The following is a 22,927-nucleotide window of genomic DNA, read 5'->3' as shown; positions in this document are numbered from 1 at the left end:
AACCTCTTGTAAGGCTCCGATCCTATGCCATTAATTCTTCCGCCTAAGATTGTAGTTAATTTAATTATGTTTTTCTTTTTTTTTCTCTGTGTATTTGAATGATGGCCGGGGAGGGAAAAATGGTGAAATCTCTCTATTGCTGGAGGGATTCATTTCCTACAATATAATCCGTTCATTTCTCTCCCTTTCAATTCCCTTCCTCATTTGTTATCCAAATAAAAGATACCTCATTTCCCCATTTCTCTTCCCTTTATTTCCTTTAATTCAAACACAATATGATAAGGTATAAACTCTCAATACTTTTTCTATAAATGGCTTGTAGTATAAAGAGAGAGGATAAACACTTTTTAATTTTTATATTCAAAACCAAGAGTTGTAATTACATCAAGGAAAAAGAAAAACTAATAAACAAATTAAACAAGTGATAGATTTCGATATGTAGGCCACGAGCATCTAAGGCTTGATTACAAAGTTACAATATATATATTCATGATTTTTGCTTTATTTATTATTATCCTAGTACGAAAGAACTTTACATCTCACAAATCCTCCAAAATAAGCTTGGTTAGATTCTACTCATAGTCTCTGTTGATTGTCAACTCCATGCGTCATAAAACCAACTTTTTGGTAGACTTTTTCTTCGGTACGTAACTTGAAAATGCCTAAATAATAGGATAGGTAAAAGGTTGCATCATAGATGTAGTTTCTGAATCCCTAAAAAATATCATCATATGCAAATTTGGGACTTGCTAGCTTATGGTAGGAGGCAAAGAAGACGGGTGTAACTTCTTTTGGAACCATGATAAGCAACCACTTTGCATTTGCTCATCGGTATCGCCATCTTCATTCCCAGTACTTGTAATCTTCTTCTTCAGATCTTCTGTTTTCTTCTTTTCCAGCTTTCGCAACACGTAAATTTCAGCAAGACTTGGACCAGCTTGTTCCATGTTTGTTTCTCTTGTGTGTATATGAATATAACCAACAAACTATACTCATATTTATAGAGATGTATGAACTTGGGTTCCAAGAAAAAACCATGATGGTCCATAATAAAAAGTTGGTAACATTTGATATGCAACAATTCAACGAAGACGGTTGTTCAACTGATTGTCGTGAATTTTCTCCTTTAGCAGTCTTACTTGGTGTCCAAGGACTAAGGCTATGCTTTTGTCACTTTTTGAAGCGTTAATTTGTTGAATGACATGACCCATGACGACTCGCTAGTGTAATTGTATTATCATATTCTAGTAATTTTCCATGGAAATTTCAACAATTAATTTGACTTGACTAGACATCAAAGAACTCTCACATATACAACTATACAAGTACCTATTTTCCTTAATAGTCTCCTCTTTGAAGCCAGCAACGAATTTCTCATCATAGCATGGGTTATTTCAGAGTCTGCTCACTATCTTCCTTCTTATACATGGGTTATTTCAGAGTAACACTCCATGTTTTTCAATGATTGATGATCTCTAATAAATAATACTCCGTAATAGTAGATCAGCCATAAAAACAGTATAAGAAATTTAAAACGACTTCTGAAAGCTCGCATTCTTGCTCAGGCTTAAATTACTATCACAACAGTGCTGTTTCATAAATCTAGCATCATTAGAAGCAGTAACCAATCACCCAACAGCACAAGTATGAAGCAAACATAGACCAATGAAACTAAATAGACTTTATCTTACAGCTTAAATCACTTGTCAGGAGGATATATGACATTGTAAAGGCTTAGTTAACAATTAGAACCTGTAAAATTAAAGCCACTTTTACTTTTTTTTTTTTAGGGTAAAAAAGAGGAGGAATACATGGCAAAGGGTACATCCATCTCATAACTACCCCCCACTCCACCCACACCCCCCCCCCCCCCCACCCCCTCCCTTTTTCTCTCTCTCTCTCTCTCCCTTCCTCTTCCTTTCCGCTTAGCGAATAGCTATACCAAGATCAGTAAGCACATTTTCAGATGCCAGTCAGAGGTATTGGAAGTCAATGTCTGGGACGCTTATTATAAGGGCCCCAGGCTCCACCATACCCATCAGCAGATGATCCTCCACCTGAATACCTCGTATCTGGGAATCCATTGTACATAGCATAGCTGGTGCCACCACCTAAAAGAAAGAAGCCAGATGATATCTCAGAAAAGAAAATACAGGTGTACAATACCTTAAAAAGCTCAGCTATTGCGAAATTCAAACACATAAAGCAAGATGCTGAAATTAGTCCTTTAACTTAAGTGAACATATAGGAAACACGTTCACTCAAGTTTACAGAAAGCTGTATCAGTTAGGAGTGGGGTGGTTGAGACACAGAAACAAGTAGAATGAATAGGTTGCCCCGAATAACCAACCACAAATAAAGTCGAATAATTTATAGAGAATTCTGGTGTAAACATTCATAAATGTGTTTCAGTAAAAACAAAGGGAAAACTCTAGCTAAATCAATTTTGTAAATATTCCAGGCATCAACAGAAGGTGACAATCACCCATACTAATAACTGTAATAATACTACAAAAGAAGTTTAGCCAGTTACCAAGTGCATTTCCTCTCCTATCCACGTTCAGCAGCTCTGCTCGAAGCTTTTCAATCTCACGAGCCATTGACATGAGATTCTTCTCCATTGAATCCTTCTGCTGCACCTGCTCCGCATTTGCTTTCTTTTCATATTCCAAAGCTTTCCTAAATATAATACAGGAATGAACTTAGCCAAAAACTTAAAGAGCACTTGAAATCAGCAAAAAGATGAGATCACTAATTGTTTCATATATATGACATCAAGCTGAGCAGTATTCTTGACAAGATAAGAAACAGGCTATTGCCCACATTTGAGTATGGAAGGTACCAAAGAGATCCCACCCTTTAATAAAGATGAAAAAGTAAAAGAAGCCGTGGACATTTGCAGAGTTATTTCCCCTTGGTATGTGTGAAGTTAAGCCAATCACGAATATAGATCAAGTACCACAGCGTAGAGTCCTAGACAAGATGCTGAGAGTTCTGCATTATTTGGTACTAACCCGATTGAGAACACTACAAAGTTGTTCATCATAAGCCTTAAAAATCATTGGAACTGAATCATAACCCTGGCAGCTAGCAACTATCACCCACAATCAAACCCTTGTAAGCTCTTATATATATATATATATATATATATATATATATATATATATATATATATATATATATATTTTTTTTTTTTTTTTCTAAATTTAAAATTCTTTTCAATAATTTATCTAATGCAGAGTCAAACTAAAATTTTTTTGTTAATTCCCCCATCATCAATGAGACATCAGCTTCTCATATCTTAACAGTATTAGAGGAATATTAAAGAGTGTTTGGTAGGGGGAGAAAACATGAACAAGAAAAGGGAATTACCATTTTCCTGTGTTAGGTTTGTAAAGGGTAAAGTACACTATCCTTTATAAGGATGGGAAGTCACATTTTCCTCACTAGACCTTCCTATTTCTCCCTTCCCATCCATCTTCACCTAAACAGAATAATTGTGTTTTTCCTGAAAAGTGTTTTCTATGGAAACGTGTATTCTATTGAAAACATTTTCTTAAACCAAATAAGGCTTAAATGAGAAACTTATTGGCTCTCGCTAACTCGGATTTATTGGATTATGATAGAGTTGTTGGCCATTAGCCAAATAGTACTGACTAGTGAATTGTGAATTATGCAGAACTCTAAAGGATCAGCCAAATGTAATGTGCTAGGGTCCAATGTGTCCCCCTAAACAGGCATAGAGGCATACTGATCCCAAGATTTGTGCTAAACAAACTTACTTCCAGCATGTCCCCCAAAATAGGCATATTGATTCCTATGCTAAACAAATTTAATTCCAACGTGTCTCCCTAAATAGGCATATTGATTCGTAGGTTTGGGCTAAGCAGACTTACTAATTTGCATGCAAAAAAGGAAAGAATAGACTAGATAAATTGTCAACCTGGCTTCAGCTAGTTTGTTGCGAATGCCATCAACATCAGATCTCAAAGCACTCAACTGCTTATTTTCAGAACGGATACGGGTTATTTCTTGAGTGAGACCATGAATTTGACCAGTCAAATCTTGTCTCAGAACATTCAGCTTCTGAGCTTCAGCTCTAAGACGCATCACTTCATCTCTAAGAGGCTCAGCAGCACGTAGATCAGCTTCTATCTTCAAATTCTTCTCAATAAAACCCCTAAACTTAAGATCATGGTCAGCTCGAAGTTTATTAATGAGCTCATCCAATCTGTGAATTTCATCTTTAGCAGCATGCAGGTCTCTTTCAAGATTCACATTTTCATCAAGCAAATGCCGATTTTCAGCAGCAATCCTCTGGTTTTCGCTGTGTTGAATATCAAGTTCTTCCTCCAGAGCCACAGGATAAACAGGTAGAGGTCCTGGTCCTCTGTTAAAAAATGGCCTAGGGCCATCTCTAAAACCATGTGGATTAACAGGATGGCGAGGCATACGGTTTCTCCCTGCCATGCTAAACATAACCCAGAACCAAAAGCGAATGACACTCAGGTAAGATCACAAAAGGGAAATAAAGCTCGGCAGTACTACAAAAGAAGAAAGAAGCAATAATAACAGCAGTCCCCAAATCCTATTATTGAAAACTAAAATCTAAACATCTTTTGAGAGCTCATCGGCCAAAATTGAGACCAAAGGAATGTTTAAGCCTAATGCAACTACCAACAACTCCGGTGCACCAGAAATATTAAGTCAAACCACTCTTAAGTTCTCCCAGGTATTTGAATTAAGTTGCAAAGACAATTGGTCAAAAATCATTTCCAGAGGACACCATTACCTTACCTGTAAATCTCCACTTGGCTTCTCAAATGATCAATTTACATTTAATTAGATGCAATTTGGAACCTGATCTTGACGACTTGACTAAAACGGTCTATATACACTTCCAATGCTTTACACACAGAAAAGATGGAAGACTTACATAAGTTAGGATACACCACCACTATACAACTCCATGTTGAAACATCAAACAAAACCTGGTAACCCTGGAATCTCCTGTTTAAAACCTTCTGGCATTACTCTAAAAAAACTACTTAAACAAAGCTCTCTAGCATATCAATAACAGAAAGATTGTACTCCTTTCTTAAAGACATATCTAAAGAGCCTTTATAATCACTATCAAGTATCTATAAAGCTTTCCTGCTTAAAGAAAGAGTTGTCTTTAGTGCATTGTCCACCTAACAAGGGCCATCAAAATTAAGGCCATAACTAGATTAGATGAACCTCCCTCAGATGATTCAATTTCCAATAATAGGCCCACCAAAATTAAGGAAGGAAGCCTTCCTCTAACCTTCAGAATCATATGAACTACCGCTTCCCTCAAAATAATGCACCAGTCTCCACAACTACTTTGAACTCGCAGTCCTCAAAACTTCTGACTTTCTGAGCAAAAGAAAGAGAGAGATAGAAAAAACTAAAACAAACATGTTAAACAAAAGCTGAAAGCAGAGCAGAAAAGGCAATAACTAGATTAGAGAGATGATAAATAACTAGATAGTATTGCCTCCACGATCCAAAATTCCAAACCTCAGAATGTCACAGCATCATCTCTATCCAATCAAAGATAAACATAAAGGGGAGGCAAAAGTAAGTGAGGTTCTACTTCATTGTGAAATTCAGAAAGTGAATTACACATCAACCTAATTATGTAATTAAGGAAAAGACCACACACGTCACACACCATGCCATAAACTGGCAAATATCTTGCATGTATGCCAGGTTCCTTACTACTATTTTGTTAGCATAAGACAAAAACTCAATAATTTCTTTGGCAAGGAGCTAAATACTTGCTTTTACAAACCACTATACCGACCACATATACCGTTTGGCATATACCGACCACTATATCTCTTCCCACATACCGACCACGTAATGGCATGTCCAACTTAAAGCGCAAGGTGCATATTTCATACCCATAGCAAATAAAATATAGTAATCGAAAAGGCTAACATGTAAGACAGTAAAAGTTGGAGTAGCATAAGTCTAACATAAATTCAGGCATTCAAAGTAAACTGGGGGGTTGAACTAACAGAGATGTGGGCATATCCCTTCTAAATAGATCACAAATAACTACCTCATAATCTCTAATCAGCCAGGCACGGCAGATTTCATAGATAGCACCAACTAGATCAACCTAGGACAATCAAATACACCTAATAAACCTTATTCTGGCACACCCAAATCACGTAATCTCAAACTCCGAAAACTCATCATCAATTCAACCCAACAACACAATTGCTTTACTGTTTAGCACGAATGGGAAGTACTCGAAAATATCCAAAATGAGAGGGATAAAATACTATCAAGAATTAGCCACACTACCATAACGAATTGCCGATTAACCATTACAACGGACAATGTAACGTTATAAGACAATCATTCGAATGCCTGCAACCCTAAGATATTGAACAAGATACAAGAAACCTGTGATCCTTACATTACCCCCAACAATACCCCGATCAAACAATAGCGAAACGACTGTCGAATTGTAACTGGTGTCTTCTACAAACATATGGGCTTTGATTAAGTCCAAAACATCCAATTATGAAACTCAAAATCACAACTTATGCAAACACCCAAAAACATGGAGTATAAACCAGTAAAAATTCTACAAATTGCAAAAACACCCAAATTAAACCTAATAAATAGAAAATTCACAACAATTGAATAAAAAACCCAGCTCAGAATTTAGCATCAATATCAATAAACAATCATCAAAATTACCAAAAAATTACAAGTATAAATTAATGAAAAATTATAAATAGAAGAAGAAAGAATTGAAAAAGAGGTAAACTTACAAGAAGAAATCAAATTACAGACGATCCCGAAAGTTCTAGGTCTTGAGCGCGGGTAGTAGAATTGGAGAGAGAGAATGGAGGAGAGAGAAAGTAGGAGAGTGGAAAAGAAGACGACTCGCCGACTTTACGATAACCGTAAAGAGATTCAACGCCTGAACGTGAGCTGGTGGTATTAGATGCGCGCAGGCTCTTTCGTCATGGCATTTACAAATTCATTTGGCCGGTGCTAATTGCTAAATTTGTACGGTGCACGAGTAAAACTTACTGTAAATAAGACACAAAAATGACAAAATACACAATTTGACGGGTGTGGGTAAACCTGTCAATTGAGTCGGGTCAATTCGGATCGCACGCTATTTTTGGATCGCGTGGGTTACCTCATGTCATAGGTTGAGAAATGCTCAACCCTAACCCAATGTTTTAGGTTCGATTCAATTCAACGGATTTCCGACAATTTTTTGCAAATTCAGTTTTTGACTTATTGTTGTTATTGCGAGGTGGGGGCTGAGTTGGAGTGTTTTGTGGGTGGGCAAGGGTTGTGTGGGGAGTTTCGTAGGCTATGGAAAGGTTGGGGTGGGGTGGTCGGGGTGGTGGTGGCCGGTTTCAAGGTTGAGGTAGGTAGTCCTGGCCAAAATCAATGGAGGGGAGGGGGAAAAAATTTCCTTTTTAAAATTAACTAGGGGTTCCAGCTAGCCATTTAAGCAGAATTATTATTGATGTCATTTATGTCCTATGCCGGTTTATATGTATAATATTTCATCAAAGTTATTTGCATATAAACGATAAATGTGTTGGATGTTGTGTAGTTGTGTAATTTTCTAAACTTTAGTTGAGAACTACTTTAAAATAACGCCCACATAAAGCAACAACCTTCGTTGTCCAGTGACTAATGTTGTCAAGTAATTAAACCATAACCTCCATTAAATATAGAAAATTCTAAACTTAATTAATCCATTCTCCATTTAATTTCTTATTAATTGATGGATTTCAAGAAAAATAAAATTAATTACAAATGGGGATAAAAAGGTAAACAAACATTTTTGAGGGATATAATGGTATGTGCACTATTCATAAGAGCAATTTCCTACTTTAGAGCAATTTCCTACTTTTTAGTAGGGATTTGTGTTACTTATATTTTTTTTTTTTTGAAGAAGAAGAAGTGTTAATAAAATTAGTTAATTAGGAGTTAATTAATCCCTATGTTCTTATCAATTGATATTGAAACGGGCACAAAGTTTAAGAAATGTTTGAATTGGGTAGTTTATTGAAGTATTTATTGTAAACCGAAGTTAGTGAAATGTTATATATTCATAGAGAGTGCATGGGCCATTGTAAAGTTAGTAGAAAATTTGAGGTGGGGTGGAAATTATTTTAATATAAACCTTAAAAGTAGTGAGCCATTGCGTAAGATAGGAAAATAATTAAATATTAGGGGGTCCTTGCCATTATAAATAATGTGTCAATTATAAAGGAACGTAATAAAAATTAAAGTAATTTTGTGTGAGACCAAACTCACCGTGAGTCAAGTGTATAACACCAAATTTTGACTTTTTGTATATTTGATTATGACCTTTGTATTTCAGATTTTAACCTATTTATATCATATTTTGATTTTTTTTTCTTTTTTTTATCAGATTTTGAATTTTTTATATTAGTTTTTGATTTTTTCTTCTTTTTTTTTCTATCAGATTTGAGTAATTTTATATCAAATTGACATTCTGATTTTAAATATGATATTAACACTTTAATATCTGATAATATTATTTCGGTATCAGAATATTAACATATTATTAATATCTAACATCATAATTTTAATATATGATATCAACACTTTAATATCTAATATAAACATTTTAGTATCTAATAAGAAATGTATAATATGTAAAATTCATTATTTGATATCAAAAGTTCAATATCTAATTTGACATTTTTTAATTTATGATATCATTTTTAACAAAAGCATGTCCTCGACCTTTGCCTATCCAACTTCAAATATCTAATATAAAAAATTGTATATCAAATTTGGACTTATATACATCAAATTTAGTTACTATTACTATTACTATTACTATTACTATTACTATTACTATTACTATTACTATCACTATAACTATTATTATTATTGGTGTTAGAGTTTTGTTTTGCGAAATTACTTCAAATGTTTCAAACTTTTAATAGTTTTGAGATTTGTTTAATCTTCCAATGAGGAATATGGCTGATCTAGAATTTTTATGAGTGAGTTTAAGTCAAAACTAATTCTTAATCTAATGTGAACAACTTATAAGTCTAAATCATAAAAAAAAAATAAAAAAAGTTATACACACTTTCGAATGGGGTTAAACTTTTTATAAAAATTTATATTACATATTATATAATTATTCATATTATATATTATATATTATATGTTATATATATATATATATATTATATTTTTTCATTCTAAACCACTGTTAATACTTCTTCATTGAATATATAATAAGTTCATTTATATGTGTGATTATTATGATACTTGTTTTGCTAATTAATTTCATCATCATTGATTTCCCCAATGTACATCACCCCTTCACCATCCTTACCCACATTAATTTCATAATACTAAAAAGACTGGGAAGCCCAGCAAAAATAAATAGAATGTAAGCCCAAAGTATTTCTCCTGCTATCACCCTTAGCTTGCTCTTCGAAGCCAAAACAGATTGTTGTGAATGTGGTACGTAAGGAGGAAATTAATCACATTCAATACTCAGACATTATCCATCTTCAAAATTTCTAGTTTATTGTTTTGTTGATTTCAAAAAATTCATCCTTATTTTTGTTGGATGTATTTACCCTGTGAATTTTCTAGTTTATTGTTTTGCAGGATATGTAATTTGCGAATTTTTCATGATTAACCGAAAAATACATGCAATGTACACTTCATATTGATAATTATTAGCCTTATTTTGCTTTATTTTGAAAATGTAACTTCAATTTTCATATGAACTTGTACTTTGTGAAGTTCCAGTTTAAAATGAAGTACTTCGTATTATATTTTACCATCTGAAATTGTAAAATTTCATTGACGAATAAATGAATTGAAGACTGAGGAGACAAATCTGAGTAAAATTTAAAATTATCATCTTAACTTTTTTATTAAATAAAATCAGGTTAAATCAGGTTGTAATCGGGTTGAACCGAACCCGAAAAGATCAGGTTCGGGTTGAGAATTCTGACCCGAAAAGTTAAACAGGTCAGGTTCAGGTTGGGGGTTTTCAACCCGAACCCGAACTAACCCGAACCTGAAAGTGACCCGACCCGATCCAATTGCCACCCCTACTTTGAACATTTTCCCTAACAAAATGCTAGTCCAATGCAAGATGCTTCATTTTCAAATGAAAGACAGGATTTGCAAACATATGTAGCTCTCGCATTATCACAATATATTACCGGAGCTAAAATAAATGTATTACCAAGCTCTTGGAATAAGATTTGTACCCATAATACCTCTGCCGTGGCATTAGCTACAACCCTGTACGCATATCAGCTTTCGTAGGTGATCGAGCTCAGGTGCGTTATTTTTTAATCCCCAAGATATAGGATTTTTACCAAGGGGCTTGTTTCAATCCATAGAGGGCTTGTTTCAATCCATTTAGGGCTTTGTTCAACTTGCTTACATAGTTATGGAACTTTGGATCACCATAGCCACATTAGCCAGGTGGTTGGATGATAGGTTGTCGTACACCTGTCAAAAATAAATTCCTAACAAAACCAACAAATAATGTAGTAGGGTAAGTATGGTCGAATCCACAGAGAGATGGCTATTCAATCTAGCTTTTAAGTTATAGAGAAACTAAACAAGTCACGAAATTGGGATAAAAATATAGTCTAAATTAAAATAGGAATAAAACAAATAATAAAAAGACCTAGGGTTATGGTTCACCATGTTTGTATATAGTTCTTAATCTATCAAATATTAATAATAATTTAATCAATTAATTATCTAGAGCAATTCCTAAGCCTACGGCCGGGTCTTAACGCTCTCAAATCATCATATGTAGTTCGGTCGCTAACATAATCTGAATTGCTAATTGTAGGTAAGCCTTTAAAAGTGCGATCTTTCGATTCAAACTCTTATTAATAATAATTAATCAAACAATTGATCAGGTTTGACAAGTTGTAAGATTAACAATAAAATACTATCAAGTAGAGAAATCAATAATTAAAATATCAATAACATCAATCAAGATTCATCATATAAACATGGATTCCTAAAACCCTAGAAATAAAACTATTCAAGCATGAAATAAAAAATTAAAACAAAATCTAACAAACAAAACATAATTAAAGTAAATAAATAAAAATTACCTCAATAACTTATTGTATCAAACTCAAGGACAAATCCATGGAGGAATCCATAAAGTTGTCCATGAAAAACTAGGGTAGAGAGAAAACTAAAAAGAACGTAAAATAATAAAAGGTATAAAAAGCATAAGAGGAAAATAAAATCCCTTGGAATATTTATGTTATCCTAAAATTAATCTAATGATAAATAAATAAAATAATATAAGAAAAAATAGCTTTTACATAGGCCGTCTAATGATTGGTCGATTTGAATTGAAAGAGTCATAGTCAATGTAGGTTTCTTCGTTGATGCCCACACGCCTAACCCATCGGGGGATGGGTGGCCGCTGGTCGGAACTCCTTGGTTAGTGACGACACTCAACCATCGGGGGACAGAAAACCAGCTCCCCAAGCAGCATCTCACGCATTAGCGCACAACACGGCCATCTCCCGATGGCTGAGCGAGCGATGGTTGGAAGCTTCACTGGGTCAACTGAAGGGTCGTATCTCGAGATCTAGGAAGCGTATAAGGGTGTGCAACATATCAATGGAAAGCTCTTCAAGTCTTGTTTCAACACAATTTGATACGCTTTAATCTGATCTGTTAAACTCAAGCTATGATCAAAAGAGTGAACAAAGGTCTGTTTTGACACTTCATTCATCATCGTTTAAATTTGTGTTTAAATTCAAATTCAATCCCGAAAAGTGCATAAGGATCCTTGTAGATGCTAATCATACTTAGTATGCTTATAATTCTCAAACTAAGCTTAGCTTCCACATATATATTACTTCATTCAACGACCTCAATTCATGAACTTTTCATCATTTAATTGTATGATTCTTCCAAAACTAGTATACTCCGAAAGCGTCCAAATAGTTATGAAAACTACTTGAAACATACGAAAACACAAACGAAGTGTAATAGGGTACAAAACGGACAACTAATGCATTTACTACCTAAAAGTGACAAAAGAGCTAAAAAGCAACTATAACACTAGCATTAACATTAATTTTTACAATAAAAGCAACTATAAAAGTCCAAAAGAACAACCCCTTTTTTACAGTAATTTTTTCTATTTTTATTTCTTTTTCAATTCTCCGAAATTTTTTTTTTCGAAAATATTTTATTGACATTAGTTTTTAATGAAATACAAAAATCAAAATAAAAGATTATTCTTCGGTGTTCTTTGTTGTTCTTCAAGCTTTTTGAATGTTCTTCGAGTTCCTTCGTCTATGGATGAATTTCACCACCAATTATTGATTTGTGTCCCTTAGAGTTAATTGTGCATCAATGGATATTTAAAATATGGGAGCCAGCTCTAAACCGCAAATTCGAAACTTTAAGATATCCCAATTCCGAGTTCTAGCTAATTTGGGATTGTTGTTAAATTCTTGAATAATTGTTTTTTATTGTAGAATATTCATCCATTGATGACAAATTGCTAATATTATGTAGATGAAATAAAATTTTAAGGGCCTAGATCATTAATTAGTGGTTAACTTCAGCTATAGATTAAGAACATTGAAGAACAACGAAGAACACCGAAGAACAAATTTTGATTTTGATTTTTTAAATTTAATCTTATTTTTGGATAATTAAAAGATGATTCTAATAAGATAATTTCAAAAAATTGAAAATATGTAATTTTGGGAAATAAAAAAAATTATGATAGTGCATACTCTATCATTGGAGAAGAGCTCCTCAGAATTCCAGGTAGGCGATTGTCCGTTGATCCAAGGATGGTGAATTTTAGTTTTGCACCCATCCCCAATAGACCGGAGGCAACCTTTATAAAGAACCTATAATCCCCATTTTATTCCATTCCAACCCCAAGTTCCAGCCTTTCTATTCTAGGAATCATCAAACAAAGAGTCATCACTTATTCCATATTTTGCAGTAAACGCCTTACTTAAAAGGGAATCTTTATCGTGTAGAATGCGCCATCCCTACTTAGCCAATAAGGCTTGGTTGAAAACCCGAGCATCCTTGATTCCTAAGCCTCCTAACTCTTTTGGTTTGGTTAGAATCCTCCAATTTTTCCAATAAACACCCTTCCTACTTTTATTGCCCACCCACCAGAATTTAGCAACAATGCTGTTAATCTTTTTTAATAAATTAAAAGGGCACTTGAAAATTGAGAAAATTTAGGTACCTAAACTTGAAAGCACAGAGTTTATCAAAGTTAATCTTCCTGCAAATGAAAACAAGAGAGAGTTCTAAGCATTAAGCCGCTCATTAACTCTATCCACAACACTTCCAAAGATTTATTTTTTGAGGAACCAAAATCTGCAGGAATACCTAAGTAGACTCCAAATTTATCACTCACTCTAACCCCGAGTAAATTACTGAAACTATCCTTATCATCAGTGTTGATGCTAGGGCTGTCTAAAAGAACAGATTTGTCCTGATTGATAACTTGACTAGAAGCTCTTTAGTAAGTATTTAAAACATCACCCAAGGCCTTAACACATTTCTCGTTCCCCTAAATAAAAAAGGCTGAATCATCTGCGAATACAGGTGTATGATCTTTGGGGCTCTTTAAGCAACTCGCACCCTTGTGATGTTTCCCTTCCTATACTCTTCTTGATTGAATTAACCCCGTAAGCCCTTCCATACATAAAATAAATAGGTAGGGAGACAAGGGATCCCCCTATCTCAGGCCACACTTCGGAGTGAAAGCTTCCTGTTTATTTCCATTAATTAAAACTGTAAAGGAGACTGTAGTTACACAATTCATGATAGTTTTGATCATCAACTTAGGCAACCCCACTTTAATTAACGTTTTTTCAGGGAAGTCCCACTTAATTCTATCGTATACCTTGCTCATATCTGCTTTCACTGCCAATTTGCTTCTCACACCTTTCTTTGTTTTCCTTATGTTTTCCAGTAACTCATGGGCTAAAAGAATATTGTCAGAGATTGCATGACCCGGAATGAAAGCGTTTTGAAATTGGCTCACTAGATCGTTAATAACTCTTCTCAACCGGTTAGTAATGAATTTGGAAATAATTTTATAAGTTACATTACAAAGCCCAATTGGTCTTAATTTTTCAGCACTATAAGGGTTATCACACTTTGGGATTAGGACAATATTTGTGAAATTCAATTCTCGAAGATTGTTACCCGTACTTAGAGAAGATTGTACAACGCCTACCACATCATCCTAAACCCAAGACCATTGCTTTTGGAGAAAGCCTGCTGGGACACCATCTAGCCCAGGAGCTTTCCAAGGTTTCATGGCAAACATAACGCTTTTTTTATCTCTATTCTAGAATAGGGTCTAGACAGCATATCTCTTTGGTCTTCTACAAGGGATTTGTTTAGACCTCTTGCTCAGGCCTTCTTCAATCTCTTTTTCTCTGTTGCTGTTAGCTTCTTCGTAACCCCCATAAAATACCTTTAAAATACTTCAGAATAAGTTCACTCATCCATCTTTCATCACTGATCTAGTTCCCTTCTTCATTTTTAAGGGCTTCTAAGTGATTTCTTGACTTACGACCTTTAACAAAATTGAAGAAGTACCTTGAGCATGTATCTCCTGCATAATACCAGTTTAGTTTTTCCCTTTGTCTCTAATAAAGCGCAATTTTTCTTGAGTACTCCTTTAGGTTCTTGCTGGCCCTATTGAAATCTTCATCCTTCCCAGTAGATTCTAGAAGAAGTTGGGCTTCTAGAAGGTCCTTTTCAAATTTATCCCAATTCCCATTCCATTCTTCTATCTTGTCTAAACTCCAAGACTTTATTCCTTGTCTCACTAACTGTATTTTTTTAGCTAGTTTGAACATTGAAAAACCTCTCAGGTTCGAATTCCACTTGGTTTTTGCTAGGTCAATGCACTCTGCATACTCTAAGTTCCACCTTTCTAACTTGTAAAAACTCCTTTTCTTTTGTAAGGGTGGAGTATTATAAAAAACTAAAGAGGCATGATGTGACAGTTGTATGGGTTGGTGTTTTATAATAGCGTGGAAAAAATAGGTAAGCCGTTTAGAGTTAGCATAACCTTTATCCAGCCTTTCTAGCACTCTCTCGTCACCATCCCTTCCATTAGTCCAAGTAAATCTTGGACCTTCAAAGCACAAGTCATGGAGGTCGTTTTGGGCCTTCCATGAGTTGAAAATATTCACTCCCCAAATGTTAGTCGAGTGTTTTCCTGTTTTGTCAAAGCTACTATCTACTTGATTGAAATATCCCATAATCGCAATCGAGAGATCAAGATCAGGATTTAACCATTGATTGAGGCTACCTCAAACTTCACCCCTACGTGAAGCATTTGGTTCTCCATAAACCAAAATAAGTCTCCATTTTCCATTCATAACATCATTGATATCAAGTACAAAGAAATTAGTACAAACAAAAACAACATCTAGCATATTCTTAATTTTCCAACCTAGCCAAATCCCCCACTAAGGCCTCTAGCATTGACACCCTTAAAGAAATTAAAGCCTGGCAATCTTAATCTATTAAAAACCAAATCTGGACAGTTTTTAGTTTCAGCAAGAAAAATAAAGTCCGGCCCAAAAGACCCAACTAGTTTTTTAAGCTTTGGAATTATCGGGGTAGTTAGGTTTTTATTACCCAACAATTCCATAGAAGCCCAATCATGGAGTTGTAGGTGGTTGATTTGGGTCAACCACCGCAACCCCATCATTTGCAAAAGAAAGCTAAGTAAAAACCTTAAAGGCAAAGAAACGACTCGGCCCACCACTAAGCCTTGCTGAAGTAGACGTTCCAACACCTGGATCACCATGCCCAACCATGTTTTTTCCTAGACAATAAAGAGTCAGCATCATTCATCTCTTCTTCTATATATAAAATCGATAAAAACTAGATATAGGTCAGAAATTGCCTTCCTTTTTAGAGGGCACTTCTCAGATTTGAACCTTATCTTAACCTATTCTTTTTTGAACCTCTTGTTACGCATTGTCCTTCCTATCCTATCCTTTTCTCCCCACCCGGTGAAGAGAATTGCATTGTCTAACATTGTTTCGGTTGCTTTGCAGATTTCAGCTTTCCTGTTCCCTGTGATTTTAACTTCTAGTTTCTCAATTCGGGGTTACTGAACTTCTTGCCCCTGAACTGCTTGCACACTGTTCTCCTCCAATTGATCTTCCTAAGCAATATTAATTGGCACTTCCTCCATCCACGGGCTCATCGGATCCTCGGGAATATGGCCTATAGGGTTCATAAAGTGGAGGGGAGTCAAGCTCCCTTATTTCCACTGCCCTTGGTTTGTTCTATCAATCAAATGCGATAAAGAAATGCTCGTTGTATCCTCGATTATCTTCCCTTATACCAACAATATCATCATTCAATATCACTCTTGACTGAACTGCAGAGCTCATAACTAAATCATGCCTGACACTTTCAATTTCAGGTCTAGGGGATAGTCGCAAGCATCTCAATATTAGTGCTACCTTCTAGTCCAACATCTTGGGTTGGATCTCTAAACGAGTTTCCTTCATTCACAATTCTAGTTGAATTGCCTGCATCTACAGACCCTTCTTTGGTAACCATGGGAGCTTGCCCTTCTGGATTATTTTCCGTCTGTGCATGTTCATTTTGACCAATAATTGGCCCCCTGAATGGAGCACGCTTGCTATTGAAGCGTGCTATTAGGGTAACGGGTCTTTCTCCATTTTTAATACCCAAGTCAAAGTCCACCATGATATCCGATGCCACAAAGCTAGGCGAGGTGGACGGTCTAGTTCCTCTAATAGACTAAGTCTCGTGGTGATTGTTCGTTCTGAGAACGGTGTAGCCCTCAAATCAAGACTGAACATTGAGAAGCCGTCCTCTGTAGCCAGAGTTGGAATACCCCTAGCCATGTATTCCATCATTTTATGGTCTATATCTTGCTTTATAAGCTCTTCATGCCTCATACATCTTGAGTACTTGTGGCCAATTTTGCCACATCCGGTGCAATACTTAAAAATTTTCTCGTACCGCAGTTGAATCCAAATCACAGCATCATCATCAAGTTTCAGAAAGAAACCTGGAGTTAAAGGCTCTCCAAGATTCACCATCATCTCGATCTTCTGATAGTCAAATCTGGGGACAAAGTTCAGTTCGAACTCAATTCCAAAAGGAGCCCCAAGCAGTTCTCCAATTGTTTCTGCCATATGAGCATTGAGATACTCAAATGAAAGTCCACCGATTCTGACCGTGAACTTTGCTCTCCTGAATCTAACCTAGGAAGGCACTTAATTCAGCCACCAAGGGGCAAAGACCATTCAAGCTCCATCAAAGCAAGCTTTTGTCTTAGCCAACACTTCTCTTTTGTCTTAGCTAGCATTTCTCTTTTGTCATCATCATGTGAACATTTGAAGACATACAGATCTCCCATTTTATAGGAATGGTAATAGGGATGTGCATTCTTTAGCTAAAATTAGTTGTATTTTTGTTGGCCTTATAGTTTGGCTAGAATAATATCGTAATGAGGCTCATGGAATTGTAATGGCTGACCTTAGCCCGACCTATTTTTACTTAATAAATTTGTTACTGTTTCCTATCAAAAAAAGTTTAGATGAACCCCACAACCTTTCCCCTTGGCTAATATAATGCAATGAGAAAATCTTAATATGCTAAACTGACTTTATATAGGAGTTAAAAGATGATATAAAAGGTTAAAATCGGATATTGAGATGAAAAAATTTGAAAGTGGAAGAATGACAATTATAGAATGCTCATATCTTATTATATATATATATAATATATATATATATATATATATATTATATATATATATATATATATATACTGTATATATATAAAGTAAATACAAATTTTCTTTATCTTTTTTATTTCAACTAGTTAAATAGTTTACAACATTTAATTAGGAAAAATTGAAAAGAATAATATCACATTTTTCAAGTTCTACTCGAAACAATCCCTTAGCCGTTTTGTTTACTTGGTAATTTGTTAAAGAATGTAACTTGTTACGTGTCACCTTCTAATTGGTCTTAATTTTATTTTTTAAATAATAGAAAAAAAAAAGTAATTAAAAAAACCTAGCCTTTCCTTCCCCTTCATGTTCCCCTTTCTTCTTCTCAATCCCCCACCCAAACAAAGCCCACCCCTGCCGGAGAAACCCCACTTTCTTCCCACTCCCAATTAACTATCAACTGTCCCACTACTCGCCCTTATCGAAATTTTCATTGTAGGTGTGCGTGAACACCCTAATAAAAAATCAATATAGTATATGTTAAGATAAAGGAAAAGTTGTCCAGAATAATCTCATCTTTGCCTCATTCGCTGAAAATAATACTAACTTTGGATTTTTTTTTTTAATTCAAAATTTTAACTTGAATTTGCTTGTAATGCCCTAACAGGTCACCAACCTACGGTAACTAATTTTATATGTCACGTGTTACTTTTTTAATTGGTTAAATTTTTATTTTTTTAAGAAAAGAATATTATGATTATTAAGAACTAATTAAATTCAAAACACTTACCCCCTCCCCCAACTAGAACCCAGACCCCCACCTCTAATCCTACCAGCTCCACCCTTTGCCGGAACCTAAACAACGAACCATCCCCTGTGGTTGGTGCCGCCCATCCCCCTTTCTCCATTCCCTCAATCCCTTTACCTTCCCTCCACCCTCTAGCGGCTAAGGTTTTTTTAGGGTGGGGGAGGGATGATTGAGGGTTTTAGGGGTGGGGGTGGGTTTTCTAGGGGGTTTAATTTCGAGAGGGAAGGAAGGGGTTTTTGGGGTAGGAAGGAAGGTTGTTTAGGATAAATGGGGAGGGACGGAGACAATAAGGGTAGGGAAAGAGGGCAGTGTGTATGCAAGGAAAGGGGGTAGTGTTGATGCAGGGAAAAGGGGGTTGGGTGGGGGATAAGGGTCCTAGGCTGGCGGATGGTAGCTGGGGGCTAGGAGGGTGGCTAGTTGGTGGGAGAGGTGGTGAATTAAATTAATTAATTAATAGTAATATAATAACTATAATAATATTAATATAAATAAATAATAATTTATTTTTTAATTGATTTTAACCAATCATGTGGTGACACATGTGCAAATGACTCCAAGTCACAAATATATATACCTGTTTAGCCGGTTTTAAATCACTTGGGACTTTTAAAATTAATGGGCTATAAAGTTAGGATTATTAAAAATTAATCGAAAGTTGAGATTATGTTAGGCGGATGGAACAAAGTTCGGATTATTCTAGATAATTTTTCCTAACAAAAATGACTCAAAACCAATAGTTGACCTACAATGTAATTCCTCCAACATTACATGATACTCTGACCACTTAATCTATTTTGATAATTGATTCAAAGTCCTATTGTCGTTAGACAATTTTATAAATGGTCATGTTAGGCGGATGTGAACAAAGTTCGGATTATTCTAGATAATTTTTCCTAACAAAAAATGACTCAAAACAACAATAGTTGACCTACAATGTAATTCCTCCAACATTACATGATACTCTGACCACTTAATCTATTAAATTTGATAGATAAATGATTCAAGGTATCTCTGTCCTATTGTCGTTAGACAATTTTATAAATGGTCATTTTCTTATCTCCTCTCTTTCCTTCTCACGTTCCTCCTCTCTCTAATTCTCTTTCTCTAAATTTCCTCCCGTACTCTTTCCTCTTCTCCTTCTCGTTCTCTTTCCTCACCTTCCTCCATCTCTGTTTCAATTCTTTGTTTCTTCTTCATTTTATCTTTTTCTTAGGATTTCTGTCAACTAATGAATTGTGGTGTTGTATTTTTGTCAAAGTTTGGTATTAATGGTCAAAATCGACCATAAAAATTCCAGATCTGGAGTTTTTATGGTCGAATTTGACCATATAAACCTAAAGAGGAAGAAGTTTTGTGAAAGGTATGTATTTCTTCTCTGAATTGTTATTATATTTTTGTTTATTCTCAATTTTTGTTGTTTTATTTTGTTCTCTAATTTCCATGATTGTTCAATTTTTTTCCGATTTTTGTTTGTGTTTTTGTTTGAGTTTTGGTTCGATTTTTGAGTGTTTTTGTTTGAGTTTTGGTTCGAATTTTTGTTTATTTTGTTTAAATAGTGGTTCGATTTTTGTCGAAATTGTGTGATTGTTCGAATTTTTGTGGGTTTTTTTTAGTTGAATTTTTGTTCAAATTTTGCTTAGTGTTTGTGGGTTTGATTTGTGTTCGTATTTTTTGCTGATTTTTATTTAATTTTTGTGCATTTTATTTGTGGGTTAAATTGTTTTGATTAATTTATGTTGTTTTTTTTTTAATTTTTTGTTTGATTTTTGTAAATTTGTTCGAAATTATATGGGTTGTTTTTGTTGGTTTAATTGGATTTTTTGTTGGTTCAATTTCTGGGTTGATTTTTTTAATAAATTTATGTTTTTTTGGGTTAAGGGTGGGTGGGTGGTGGTGGGTATTGATGGTTGAAGGGGGCGGGGGGGGTGGGCGGGGGATAGTGGTTGTTTAGGGTGGGCAGTGGTGGTGGCTTGGGTAGGTGGGATCTAGTTTCGGTGGATCTGGGTCAAGGGTGAGTGGGTGGTGGGTCTATTTTCCTTTTTTTTTTGTTTTTTTTAAAACTTTTAGCCTGCTTATGACGGTCACTAATTTCAAGATTTGTGACCGTTTCATAAAGCGGTCGCAATTATTAATATTTGCGACCGTTTTCTTAACGGACGTTGAAAATAGTAAAAATGGTCGTAAAAAATCTGCGACCGTCAAACAGTCGTAATTTTGTTTTTTTGCGACCAAGAGAATAACGACCGCCATGTTACGACCGTTGACGGTCGCAATTATGTTTTGCGACCGTTTTTGCTATTTTCTGCGACCGTTTGAGGCGGTCGCAATTTGGCTGAATTTTAGTAGTGCAAGCTATAATGGGCATACATTTTTTTTTAACACTCTCCCTTGTATGCCCATTATCTAAGAGAGATTTAATGCGCTTATATACTACCTCATTAAAAAACCTTTCCAGGAGTGGGAAAAAACCATGGATAAGGAAAAAAGAGTGCAGTGCGCAATTACTCCCCTCTCATTATTATATCACTAAAGATCTTTGAGACGACACAATCCAATATGATAAACTAACTTTTTAAAGGTTGCAGTTGGAAGAGCCTTAATGAATAAGTCTACTAAATTCTCACTTGAACGAATCTGCAAAACATTTATATCTCCATTCTTCTACAGATCATGAGTGAAGAAAAATTTGGGTGAGATGTGCTTTGTTATGTCACCATTGATGTATCCTTCCTTGAGTTGAGTAATACAAGTTGCATTATACTCATATAGAGTTGTCGATGCCTCTTTCCCAGATGATAAACCACAAACTTCTTTTATATGTTAAATTACCGACCTTAACCAAACACATTCACGACTAGCCTCATGAATTGCTAAAATCTCATAATGATGGGAAGAAGTAGCTGCAATGGTTTGTTTTATAGAACGCCAAGAAATGGCAGTATCACCATATGTGAACACATATCCAATTTGTGATCGAGCATTATGAGGATCAGATAAATAACCTGCATCTACAAAACCAATAAAATTTTCTTTGGATAACTTAGGGAAAAATAAACCCGTATCCTTCTTATATTGAAGATAACGAAGTATATGTTTAATCCCATTCCAATGCCTTCGGGTTGGACATGAACTAAACCTTGCTAATAAATTAATTGAAAATAATATGTCGGGTCGTGTATGACTTGCAAGGTACATTAGTGCTCCAATTGCACTTAGGTATGACACTTCAGGACCAAGAATTTCTTCATCATTTTCCCGGGGTCAAAATGGATCTTTCTCTACATCAAGTGATCTTACAACCATAGGGCTGCTCATTGGATGTGTTGTATCCATAGAAAATTTTTTAAGAACTTTTTCTATGTATGTTGATTGATGCACAAGGATTCCATTCTCTAGGTGCTCTATTTGTAACCCCAATCAAAATTTTGTCTTTCCAATATCTTACATTTCAAACTCTTTCTTTAAACAGCTGACAGTCATTAGGCCACCTATATATACATGATGATGACGTTTTATAAAATAAGGGGAAAGGGTGAATAATAGATATAGATGTAGAATTGTAGAAGATAGTAGTGTTGTATTCATCCATTTCATTAGGTTATCTATATATACATGATGTGAACAATGTAACCTATATGGACAATAAAGAGTCCATTCATGAGGGGTTACAATGTGATCTAATGGCATATAGGGGCTACATAGGAAGTTTTAAAGACACTTAATCTAGTCATATTGAAGGAGATTTACAAGCTATAATGGGCATATATTATTATTTGTAACAATTTTAGATTATTTAAGTTAATTAGCAGAATTAATACATATGGATTAATAGTCATTTTAGGTAAACTATAGACAAACCTCAAGGGTACTAGTAAATTTTTAAAAACAAAGGAGTATTGCGTGAATTTTATTATTAAGCCTCAAGGGTACCTACCTGGTGAAAAATCTGGAAAAAAAATTTATTCCGTTAACAATAATAACAAAAAAAATAACAATTATAACAATATGTAGGGGAAAAAAATTCACTATTCCTTTATTCCCAAATAAGTCATTAATTACAAATCACAAAAAAAATAAAGGCATTATACTCATTAACACCAACTTAAGAGTATGTTGCAAATACAGACACGAACTAGTGTCACTTGTTAAAAGACACCAAGTTGCCCAAAAAAAGAATAAATTTGACATTTAAGGCATTAAGCAATCAATAATACTCTACATATGATATCTATATAGTTTTACATATCCAACACATTAAGAACTTTTTTAAGTACTCTCTCCATCCCTAAATTACATTTCTGTTTTCCTCTATTATGTGAGGAATAAAT

The 22,927-nt window shown here is 34.8% G+C and overlaps 1 protein-coding gene across 1 annotated transcript; it reads right to left on the bottom strand.

Moving 5' to 3' along the window:
• Window positions 1-1,881: 1,881 nt before the first annotated feature.
• LOC110719219 (protein FLX-like 3) lies at window positions 1,882-7,067 on the bottom strand. Its single transcript, XM_021898122.1, has 4 exons — window positions 6,813-7,067; window positions 3,944-4,471; window positions 2,534-2,679; window positions 1,882-2,111 (listed from the first exon to the last, which is right to left on the bottom strand). The coding sequence occupies exons 2-4, from the start codon at window positions 4,468-4,470 to the stop codon at window positions 1,990-1,992; spliced, it is 795 nt and encodes a 264-aa protein (XP_021753814.1). The 5' UTR covers window position 4,471; window positions 6,813-7,067; the 3' UTR covers window positions 1,882-1,989.
• Between the last annotated feature and the right edge of the window lie 15,860 nt (window positions 7,068-22,927).

Source organism: Chenopodium quinoa, unplaced genomic scaffold (assembly GCF_001683475.1).
Source record: "Chenopodium quinoa cultivar QQ74 unplaced genomic scaffold, ASM168347v1, whole genome shotgun sequence".
Taxonomy (NCBI): Eukaryota; Viridiplantae; Streptophyta; class Magnoliopsida; order Caryophyllales; family Amaranthaceae; genus Chenopodium; species Chenopodium quinoa.
Note: the sequence above shows the minus strand (reverse complement) of the source record. Positions and strands in the feature narration are given on the sequence as shown.